The 12,503-nt window shown below is 31.9% G+C and overlaps 1 protein-coding gene across 1 annotated transcript; it reads right to left on the bottom strand.

The window, feature by feature from the left end:
- Window positions 1-2,138: 2,138 nt before the first annotated feature.
- On the bottom strand, window positions 2,139-9,010 carry LOC145941041 (actin-like protein 6B). Its single transcript, XM_083046817.1, has 6 exons — window positions 8,981-9,010; window positions 8,687-8,887; window positions 5,780-6,217; window positions 5,195-5,535; window positions 5,037-5,132; window positions 2,139-4,944 (listed from the first exon to the last, which is right to left on the bottom strand). Exons 1-6 carry the CDS (start codon window positions 9,003-9,005, stop codon window positions 4,780-4,782), a joined length of 1,266 nt encoding a protein of 421 aa, XP_082902943.1. The 5' UTR covers window positions 9,006-9,010; the 3' UTR covers window positions 2,139-4,779.
- Window positions 9,011-12,503: the final 3,493 nt, after the last annotated feature.

Below are 12,503 nucleotides of genomic sequence, written 5' to 3'. Positions count from 1 at the left end.
TTCATAATTTTACCGGTCGAGCTGTTTCACAATCACTGTCTTTTTCCGTTTATTTCTTATAATTAATTTCGGGTCTCACAATTAATACGTTTGCGGAACGCGGATCTGTGTAAATCGGGGAGGAGGAAAGAATCGTGGAGTCCACAGGACGTAACAGTATTATTTGGATATTGCATTTAGTTTTTGTCGAGTCATATCTAAGAAATCGTGTGAAAAATATAAAATATTTCTTTATTTGGATATGAAAATTATATATTTGTCATGCAGATAGGTACTAAATGTAAGCATAAGCATTTAATAGCAATTTAAAGCGAGGTTTTGCTTCCGCTTCACTTACCTTTCTATAATTTGCCATGTTATATTTTAATATAGACTTTGCTTTCGATTGCAAACTCATGTAGAATCGTACTAGAAAAATAATGATATAAAAAAATTGTGTTAAGTGAAAATAAAAACTTGTACCAGTGAAAAATTAAAGTTGCAAATCTATATAGAATATAATTATGGACCTCCCTTCACGCTGAAAGTTTCAAACTGTTCGGTAACAATAAAATGTAATTTTGTACGTACCGAACGTAACTTCTTAACTCTTATTCCAAGATTAATATCAATTCATACAATATTCTTGCTATGAATAATCCTTCCTTGTTTTACGACGTTATTTCATATAATGTACAGGACTGAATGTAGTATAGGTTATATAGGAGTTGTCTTCATCTTAGAAACAGGAACCAGGATATTTATAGGATTCAAAACAGGAACCAGGAAATATATATATATCAGTAAAGAATTCCTGCGTCTATAAAGAAATTAGGAAATATAATTATATAGTCATAAGATATTTTCCGACTCACGCTTGACGCGCTCAATATGACAAAGAAAATATGAAAATTGAGATAGTATCACTATACGGCATTAGATATATAAAAATATGAATTAAATGATATCACCGTAAGGCAAGATAAAAATGATTATGGATAATATCACCGTAAGGCAAAATATGAATAAAAGTTTTATAGTTTTCAGATATCTTTAAGGCAGAGAAAATATTAATCAGCTTAGATAAGATTAGATTGATAAAGATATAAATCACCATAAGGCAAAGATAGAATTTGGATGATCGCCTTGCGGATAAATCACCTTAAGGCAAAGATAGAATTTGGATGATCGCCTTGCGGCTAGCCTCAAATAATTGGCTTGATGGAAGGTATCGACTATTATGATATGAACTTACATGATGTCCCCAATTGGACAAAGTCGACCTTCCTAACCAGATATATGTAATAAACCAAATATGTATCGATGTATCTCAGATGATCTTGTTATTTCCGTACGATGCGCACCGTGTCGATTCAAACATTAAAAAAAACTTCATAAAAACGAACTACGATAAACAGCTGCCTAGCAACCAGATCTTTTTCTTTTTTCACGGCACTCTTTGAAAGATTCGAATAGACTTTCCTATACACAAACCCATGTAGAGAATCGTAATAAAAAAAAAGATAATACAAAGTACAAAAAGGAAAAAAAAACAGAAACGGTAAATTTTTTTTGAAAAACTGGGAATCGATGTTAATTGGCTTAATATTAATCCATCACTTTAAACGGAAAATACTGAGTATATAGAATGTCAAAAAGTAGTCAGAAGTTTGCAAGTTATCAACAATGTCGTCAAAAGAGGAATAAATATAATTTCAGAATATGCAAATTTATTAACAAAGGACGAAAATTAAAAAGAGTGCGTTTTGCAAGTCGTCAGTAAATATCGTAAACTCTATCCTAATGCAAGAAAGTCAATGATAATGGCAGCAGTCGAAACTTTTAGTGTTTTCTGTTATATGTAAACAAGATTAATATTTTTTGTTCTTGTAATTATATAAAACTTAACTATATAAAACCTATTTAAAAATGTTAAATAAATATAAAATATTAAAAAAAACTAAAAATTTTTACACTTTATCTAAATTAAAAGAACAAATAACCCTATAACAAATTAGAATAACTCATAACGTTTTATAACTATTAAAATTTATCCTTTTCTTTCTCGTCAGTTCCCCTTCGTCCACTGACATCATACATTTTACTTTCACCCTTCAACTTCCTTGAAGAGATTCTTGGGAAAGAAAAAGATTGCCTCCTTATTTCGATTCACATGATTTATATAACACAAGCAGTTTTGATTACAAACCATCTCCGAACTTCATTCGATACAAATGCTTAAAGGACTAGAAACAGGGCATATATTGCACGACATGCTCACATACAATACATTATATAGGCATAGCACGTGACATACTATTATTAGAATACTATCTGCGTTTTTCTTGCGAAATGAAAGAAAACTTTTTCGAAATAATGTACCCAATTCTCCCTGCGTGTTGTACTGTAGTAATCTATAATATTTATTTTACTCGCCTAAATTTCGAATTGTACTGCATTTCTGTCCATTTTTTATGATAGTGTATCTAAATTTTTTCATTTGTACTGTAGTTGTATTTCTTTTCTTTAATATGTAAGAAAACTACTCAAACGTATTTTTTTAAATTTTTACATTATTATTATAATATATGCAATATTTCCAGCAAAACGATACGAAAAATGTACAGTTTGTCTCGTGTGCATGTTTAGAGATTGTATACGACTGTGTTAATCTCGTTCGAAGACTATCTCATTAATAGCTATGCAATAATTTTGATTTTATCGAAGAATTATAAATCACATAATAACGCATTTAAGTTATATCGTTTCCACTGAATCACGATTAAATATAAAGTACTAGTTTATGATCTATTATGTTTCTACTTTGATATATTGTTCGTATTCTTCCTACACATTTTGATTTAAAAATTGTGATTAAATATTATAATTTTTACGTCGATTTTGATAAAATTGATACAGTTCGAGAAAGGAACAGCTCAACATTTTTCAATTTTATGATGCTTTAATTTTTTTTACAATCCCCAGTAATAATGTATTATTAAATATTTTATTCACATTATGCAAAAATGTAAATAAAAATTAGATTGAATAATTATATAAAAAATTCAAATTCTAAACAACTTGAGAACTTCGATTTCTAAAATTATAAAATATATTTCGATAAAATTTCGATTTCTATGTGAAATTTTGAGTTGTTGCCTCCTTGAAATGCGCTGTCGCTGCATTTAAGCATTTTTTAGTCACCTTTTACCATTGAGCTCTATATATACTGGAGTGAACCATCAGCTAAGTCTAGAGAACCTCACAAGGAGAGAGAAGCGACAACTGGTCATGTGACTAGCTATTCGTGATTGGCTGGCATAATATGTACTATTTGGACATTGCGACGCCAATGCAGTATAACCTCACAGTACCTCACACATTTGACATTTTTCGGTGTGCACTGCATTGGCGTCACAATGTCCAAATAGTACATATTATGCCAGCCAATCACGAATATAGCTAGTCACGTGACCAGTTGTCGCTTCTCTCTCCTTGAGGTTCTCTACTACAGTCTGTTCGTTTTAGTTTGTATAAGTTCTTCTATAGAAATGTAGAGTTAAAATTAGATTAAACAAACTTGTTATACACCACAGAAAAAAGACAGATATATTTGGTGGCAAGTCTGTCTCACTTCATATTATAATATAATCCAACCTATCATTGAACGTCTGACAAAGATAGCCTCTAAACCAAATCTATCTATCCTTTAGACCTGTTTTTGTTACCCCTACTCTTCGATGGCTTACTCCAGTATGTATAGAGCTCAATGCCTCTTACATTCAGTTGAAGCAACATTTTTTCTTTTTGTATCAAAATATCTACCTACTTCAGCCTCAATATCGATATTGATTTTTATATTTAATAGGATATAAATAGCGATTACGTGATGTTAGAGAGATATTACGCTTGCTAAGTTATGTGATAATGTCGCTTTTTCTTCAGGTTAACTTTGAGCAACAATATTCACGATAATGGATGTTACTATTGTCTCGATGTTAAAGCGAATATTTTATTCTCACAATGCAATAAATATGTCTAAAGATGATCTATTAAATAATCTATAAAAAATAGTCTACCTCGCATACCTCCATTTATGTTTGCGAAATGAATCTAACTTAACCTAACCTAATCTTGCCGGAAAGTGTGATCTTTCTTCTAAAAAATATATATACGATATACATGGAAGATTCTTGGAGTAATTAGGAACTGTATCCTTATAAGCCGCGCATGTTTTACACATTTATACTTTCCTATCTAACACTGGCAAAAGCGAGTTGTCGATTAAACAATGCTCTTACTCGTACTTACACAAAATGTTTCTGATTAATCGCACTTTCTGTCATAAGTACGTATAGAGAATTGCTTCGAAACGCATTCTATAAAAAGTTTTACCGTGAAAAATTATACTCGAGGAAAATCTTTCGCACATTATATCTATATACGTTTTATCGTTATAAAATTCTTGAACTCTTAGGAATTTCAGAATGCGTTTCTTAGTTGTTGCTTATTAGGACGGCTTAGGTCATATCGCCGCCATTAAGTCAATCGTTATTATATGTAAAACGCTTTTAAAATAAATTTACTTGATCGATCTGTGATTGAACTAAAAATGTCGCAGACGTCTAAACAAACTAATTTTCTGTTTGAATTTTTGTTCAAATATCTTTTAAATATCTTTAAAATTGTTGTTGGATTTGGACAATTATTATTCATTAGATTTGAAATAAAAAATAATTAATTTTTGAAATTGTAGCTCTTATACTAACAATAAGATTTGTTAATTTCTTCATTACTGAATTATGCGCATCTTTCCAAAATCAGCTTACCGGATTCTTCGTACTCCTGACGTGACAGCCACATTTGCTGGAACGAGCCCAAAGAGCTGAGGATCGAGCCCCCGATCCAGGCACCATAACGACGCTCGCTCGAGCTGTTCGCGCTAATTATTTTCAGTCTCATACTCTGCAAATCAAATTATCGAGTCGTAAAGCTCAAGAGAGCTCACAATTAAAACTCGATAATATAATAAGTATTAAATTTAGAAGTGAGCTTACCGGCGGGGTTTTGCTGGCCAAATCCCGATTCAGTCTCTCACTGAAACCCTGAAGACACGAGTTGCCACCGGTTACCACTACGCTACCATACAGACTCTACAACATAGACATTTCTTTGTAAAATAATATAACCGACAATTTTTTGAGAGAGTACGTACTGGTCTGATGTCCATGTCGCACATCCCGACACTCGTAGTGACCAGAGGGCCGACTCCTAAGATACTCGCGCCTACACCCTTAACGTTGCTGGGATCGAAAAGAGCCTCGGGTATCATGAGCCTTATGGGTCCGAAATCATCATTGTATCCGGTTGGAAATTCGTAGTGCTTCATGGGCAGAGTATTCGCCACGTCTTCGTCATACGGACTGTCCGATACTTGCAGGCAGTTCATTTGAAAGTCCTGCAACAGCTCTCGAACCGTATAACTCAGCCAGGAAGACGTCGGTTGGGGTCCTGGTCGTCTCGTCCAACGTGGTGGATCTCTTTCACGCACTACGTCTAGAAGAATTATAAGTTTATAAATAAAAAATCCGTAATTGAAATCATTTTTAATCTCGATTAAAAACGATCGACTGAGATGTCAAGTATAGCTACTGTAATTTCTTTTGCGTAGGATTACACGAAATTTAGATAAAGTAAATGGTGAAAGTTTATGTTTTGCATCGTCTTCTTTTTACAATTTCTTAAATTTTATTAATTGACTAAAGTTTTTACACCGATCTATGATTCGCAAGACACATACCTTTGCTAGCGACGAGGCAAGCCGGCAACAATTCGATCTCCTTCTCCTCGAAGAATTGTCTGCATTGCATGGTGATGAAGTCGCCACCTAAGGGACTTTTGACGATCCCTTGCGTGATAACGTAACCATCGTGAACTGGCACGGCGCTAGTATGCGTTGCACCGCTGTCCACGACCATTGCCGTAGATCTGCCATTCGCATACGCTGCTAAAACGGCGTTCTTGCAAATGTACATGGCCGGCACGTTGAACTTCTCGAACATCAGCTCCAGCAACTTCTCGCGCTTCAATCGGGTGTTCCACGGACACTCGGTCATCAAGATCGGATGGTGTTCAGCTAAGGCATGTAATCGTTGCTTGTACGTGTATTCGGTTAGTCGTTCAAACATGTCCCAGTCCTCAATCATGCCGTCCTTCATCAAACTCACTATCTCCATATCTAAATCGAGATCAGACATTTCAATATTATGAATTATTTCAATATTATGAATTATTAAGTAAGCTATTAAATATATTAGGGAATATTATGAACTTATCAAAAATAACATTGTTATATATTTTAAATTATAAATTTTATTTTTATTAGGCAAATATATTTTCTATAATGTCTATATACATATATTATATACACCGGATGTTTCTAAAACTATGTTTTTAAGAGCGTATTCTAGTTATAAAAATATGTATTATCTATATCTGCAACTAAGATAAGAAAAAGTGTTATCTTTACTAAATTATCTAGACGAATGTTCAGATAATTTGGTTTAGAGTCAAGTACATAAAAATACTTAAATAGTAGAATTTAAGCAGTAAGCGATAAAAATTTATAAATAAAAGTATATGAATATATTTTTATATCCTTTTATAATATACATTTTTTTATAACTGTGTTTACATAAGCGGTTTAAAAAATAATATTATCTAGAAGTTATCTAGATGAATCGCCATATAATTTTATCTTTTATTTAGATATATTTAAAACAAAATCATCTTTATCTTACCTAAGATGAATTTACATATTTTCATCTCATCTTTATCTAGCTAATTTTAAAATCATCTAAGAACAACAAATAACATAGCGAATTACTAATCTGGAATTAGTTAACCCCGACCATCACCGCGCAACTTAGAGACCCATCAATGACCATTAGTACTAATCGCTATTTAAAGCTGTCCTCTCCGTCAGAATTGATCCGGAAAGAGAAAGAAAATCGTAATGTGGAATTAATTAATTTAAGTCAGATTGTCGAATGCGAACATGTGGGAACACGATGGCAACAATATCGTGAAGCAACGATGAAATTCCTCATTATTATTATTATTTTTATTTCTTCTTTTTACTCTCCCTACTCTTAGAGGTGTTGAAGAGACTGGACGGGACACTGCCAAGTCGAGTTTCGCTCTCACGTAGTGTTTAGAAATGTTCTTGTTATATTGCAAGTTTTTAGTATGATGAGGCTTTTTGTGCTTCTTCGTGGTTGTACATAGGTAGTTTTAGCTGTGTCAGGTACTTTTTGAACGTGTTTGGTGTTATGCCTGTTACTGACATTATTAGTGGTATTATGTATACTTTTTGTTGTTTCTCGTTGTGCTTGTGTTCTATGTTTGCGTCATTTGGTATTGAGATGTCGATCAGATATGTTATTTTTTCTCTTTTCTTTGTGAATATAATATCTGGTCTATTGAATTTCATTGTCCGTGTGTATTGTTATATCCCAGTATAGTTTCGTATTCCTCATTTTCAGTGATGGTTGTTGGTGTGTACTTGTAGTATGGTGTGTTGTTTTGTTCTATGTTGTATGCATTGATAATTGCTTTGTGTATTATTTTGGCTACTGTGTAGTATCTTTCTGTATATTCTATGTTTGTAATTTACATCCTCCTGTTATATGTCTATTCCGGGAACTGCTTACATTTTCTACACTTGTCGTCATGTGTATTTGGATCTTTGATAATGTGTTTTAGATAGTTCTTGATTGCTACTACTTGATCTTGTATTGCTATTATAAATCCTTCCGTTTCTGGGAACAGTTTACCTTGCTGTAGTCATGTATATGTGTCTTTTGCGCTTATGCATATGTTGCTCACTATGTAGCGGTGTTTTCCATGTAGTTGTTTTTGGGTCCATGTTTCTATTTTATTTTGTATGTGTTCATTTCTGTCATGTGTGTCGAATTCATGATTTTGCGCGGCTAAATTTAGCGAGGTGTAGTTTCTATCTGTTTGTGTTATTGCTTTGTGTAACCTGTTTTGTTTACTGTGAAAGTATTGCCGTAATGTTTGTATTTGTCGAAAGAATATGTTAATAGTGATACTGCGTATGTGTTTATTGCTTTGAATACGTTTTTCAAATTTAGTTTTGTTTTTAGTAGTGTGGAAAGTCTGGTTTTCTAGTATTGTTGTAGGTGTTGTTTGACATCTGTGTGGTTAATTCTTGTGTTTTGCTGAAATCCGAGGTATTTGTATGTCTCGTGTTTGTCCATGTAGTCGAGTGTTTCGTTTTGTAATTATTATTATTATTATTATCATTATTATCATCATTATTATTATCATTATTATCATCATTATTATCATCATTATTATTATCATTATTATTATCATTATTATCATTATTATTATCATTATTATTATTATTATTATTATTATTATTACTTCATCTTATCTAAGATAAATTCTATCTAAATCTAAGATAATTTATATATTTTTATCTCATCTCTAGTTAATTTTAAAATCATTTAAGCACACCACTGTATATGCATATATGTATGTATGTATGTATGTATGTATGTATGTATGTATGTATGTATGTATGTATGTATGTATGTATGTATGTATAGGAAGAGGAAATAAACATAAGATTTATACGTTATATCTATAATATGATATATGAAAACGTGCGGTAACATACCCTTCTTTCGCACTTGAATAGCCGTGACGTCGATGTTATAATGCTTCCTGTTAAAGTTGTTGCAATCAATCCCGCCGGGATCGGCGGGCTCCTCCCACACCCCGAGGGTCGTCGGGATCTCGGCCTTCGGTGTGTCCTCTCCGCCATATCCCACGCGGAGGCTCTGGTGTCCGACGTCGAAGATGATAGCACCTACCTCGTCTAAGGTAATCGAAAATGATTGTACGAGATTATTGCGGGATAAACAAGTTCGCTTTCTAACTGAGGAATAATTATGGAGAGCACTGTACTTACCACCGCCGTAGACACCACCGCTCATAGTATCTGAAAAGAGAGAGGAAGTTTCGCGCATGCCTAGATGGAACTCTTACACTCTTGTTTTCACATATATATATATACATACATACACACACATATACGTCCAAATCGCGAGGATTGCGCGGCTACTCCCAGGACTAATCGATCGTCGCCTATAACGATTAATAATATCAATTCTGAATTTGATCTTACAAAGGTCAAACTGAGGAAATACTCATAAAATATTGAGATGTATGAGCAAGTATGGTAATAATTTTACAACGTATCCTTTACAAAAAAGAAAAAAATGATGCATATAATGTAGAGAATTATAAGAATTTACAAATATAAATAAGAAAAATTAATTTTTATTTCTTTCGAATAATTATTTTTATTCTTGGATACCAAAAAGCAAATAACTATATTAATATTTAGTTATTATTTATTATATATTAGACGTAGTTTTCAGAAAAGAATTAATTTATACTATAATGTGATTATATATGTATATATTTCATAACGAAAAATCTATAATTTAAATCTGAATACACTGAGGACACGGGATATTCATCCTGTAATAGCTTTTCTATCACGTAGATAATTTAATCTGCGAATTGACACTAAAATATAAACATTTATTGCGAATATATTTGCACTTGTTGCGTTTATTGCGAAAGACTGATAACGCGAACCACGCGAATAAAGCATCCTCATCAAAAAAATGATCATGAATTTTCGCTGGCTTAGTCAAGAAGTAGTTTTGTTAGAATTATTATACGACCATAACGATTTTCTTATATATATTAATGTATCTCAATCGTTCTAAGAACCATTTACAATATTAAGAAAGATAGAAATAAGATATAAATATAAATAATATTAAATTTAAATTAATTTTTATGATAATTTTTAAAATTAAATTAAATTAGAATTGTTTTAATTTAAAATAAGCCAATTCAAAATAGATATCTCTAATTCATCAATCATCGCTGGTTAACAATTGATATGAGTGCATGACTGTCATATGACAATGTGGTTAAGTTGTATCCCTACATTTCAACATTTCAAAAATTTCATTACAAAGTTAATTATAAAGTTATCTGTAATATTTAATGTCATAGTATTATTTGGTTTTTCACAACCGCATATATGCATATATGTAACTAATTTAGGAATCTAAACAAAATGCAATTTTTTTAATAGCAAGAGAATTTGAAACTTGTTTCTCTTAATTTAACTTGGCCTTTTGTTATTGTATCTATTATTTATTAAGAGTCACATGTGTAGGCTTTAAAATATATGTTTAGGTATCCGAATTATATGAGTTTATAAAAGGCGAGATACTCATCGCCCCTCCACCCGCACATGTATGAATGATGAAATTGTATTGTTTCTAAAAAAATATAAATTTTTAAAATTCTAATTTATTAATCAATGTTAGTCGTTAGTATAGTGCTATTCTGTAATCCTCTGTTCTTTTCTGTCTTGAAGGCGCATGTAGAATGAAAATGGAATAATAGAATTTCCAACAATAAATTTCGTCTTTCTTTTCTACGCATGACACATCAAGTGGCAACGTGTATAACGCATATAGACTTAAAAGAATAGACTTAGAAATAAAGGGACAAAGCCTGACGTGTTTTTTTTCCCAAAATTTGCATAGTTTGACGAACTCTACGGAGTGTAATAAATTTTTTTTGCAAATATCATCATAACTATGGTAAAATATGGACTTTTCTCTACAAATAAAAAAAAAAATTAAATACCGTACGATTTTTTTCGCGAAGTTACGGCGTATCAAAGTTATCTATGCATTTTTGCCTATGTATTCAATTACCGCCAACATTAGTATTACCCGATGGGCACCACTGGGAGGTTGCTGGTCGAATTTTTCCCATCGTGTGTGTGTGTGTGTGTGTGTGTGTTGGGGCAGGGATATATGTTCGTATTTAAAATTTGTATTAAAACAGAGTGTTTACGGGTTAAATGGCCAAATTTAAAATATGAATTCAGGACCTCAAAACAAACAAAAATTTTATCTGAAAGTTTGCTCGCAACCACTTCGTTGAAGAGATATTGACTTTTGAAGTTTAGAGCTATAGGAATGAATAATGTCGAAATAATTTAAGTTTATCCTCTTTATTGTTATACAGTAATCAATTTAATTTAATTATTAAATATTTTGTTCAAAATGATGACCTCCAGCCCGGAGACAATCATTACACCTATCAATAAGAGAGCGAGTGGCTGACTGACATTGTGCGTCTGAAATTTCTTTGGAAAATTATTTGGTACGAATAAATGGAGCTTTGTTTACAGTGCAAAGACTGTTGCGTTTACACACAAGCTAATTAGCTCGCTATATTAATATTTTTTAATATATTTATTTAATTAAGAAGTAATATATTTATTAAGTTAAGAATAGAAGTGAGACATGAATACAAATTTACAATTAAGGTTTCGTAGCAATGATTTTTAAAAACAATAATTATTTCCTTAATTAGAGTCACAAATATATTTCGTCCGACACTTTTCGATAATCTTGATATAATTCGAATTCCGAATGCGCAGTAGAAATGAGTTTCGACATATATTACCGCGATATATGTATATATGCGTTTTGAAATATTAAAAGTTAAAATTTTTAAGCCGCGAAACCCATACGGCGCAGATTTAAATTACGTATATTAAACCAAAAAGATAGTACACTGGTATGCTTATAGTACCAAGATAATCTGCAAACAATACAATATTGAAATATATATACGATTAATTTGTAGCTCGATTTAAAATATTAGAAATTGATACTTTTTTGCCGCTGACCCTATGCGACACATTCTTATTTTATGTATATCAAATTAAAAAATTTGTACGCTGGTCTCTGCTTGGTACCAAGAGATTCTGTAATCAATGTACTATTAAAATGTATAATTGATGAATTTTTGGCCCGTCTTAAAATATTAGAAACTGATACTTTTTTGCCGCTGACCCTATCCAACGCATCCTTATTTTATGTATATCAAATTAAAAAGTTTGTACGCTGGTGTCTGTTTGGTACCAAAAGATTCAGTTATCAATGGACTATTAAAATGTATAATCGATGAATTTTTGGCTCGTCTTAAAATATAAGAAACTGATACCTTTTTGCCGCTGACCCTATGCGACGCAACCTTATTTTAGGTATATAAAATAAAAAAGTTTGTACGCTGGTGTCTGCTTGGAACCAAAAGATTCTGTAATCAATGTACTATTAAAATGTATAATCGATGAATTTTTGGATCGTCTTAAAATATTAGAAACTGATACCTTTTTGCCGCTGACCCTATGCGACGCAACCTTATTTTAGGTATATCAAATAAAAAAGTTTGTACGCTGGTCTCTGCTTGGTACCAAAAGATTCTGTAATCAATGTACTATTAAAATGTATAATCGATAAATTTTTGGCTCGTCTTAAAATTTAGAAACTGATACCTTTTTGCTGCTGACCCTATGCGAAGCAACTTTATTTTATGTACATCAA

This window comes from Prenolepis imparis, unplaced genomic scaffold, assembly GCF_030444845.1.
Source record: "Prenolepis imparis isolate NDT839.2.m4 unplaced genomic scaffold, iyPreImpa1.0 SCAF_9, whole genome shotgun sequence".
Classification (NCBI taxonomy): Eukaryota; Metazoa; Arthropoda; class Insecta; order Hymenoptera; family Formicidae; genus Prenolepis; species Prenolepis imparis.
This window is presented reverse-complemented; position numbering and strand designations above follow the sequence as displayed.

Bases quoted from the DNA above. Each gene is read 5' to 3' on its own strand.
- LOC145941041 (XM_083046817.1), bottom strand. From the start codon at position 9,005: ATGAGCGGTGGTGTCTACGGCGGTG. The intron at 6,218-8,686 runs GTATGTTACCGC...ATCTCGATTTAG, and splicing joins TATTCAAGTGCGAAAGAAGG to ATATGGAGATAGTGAGTTTG. The intron at 5,133-5,194 runs GTACGTACTCTC...TCTATGTTGTAG, and splicing joins GCGACATGGACATCAGACCA to AGTCTGTATGGTAGCGTAGT.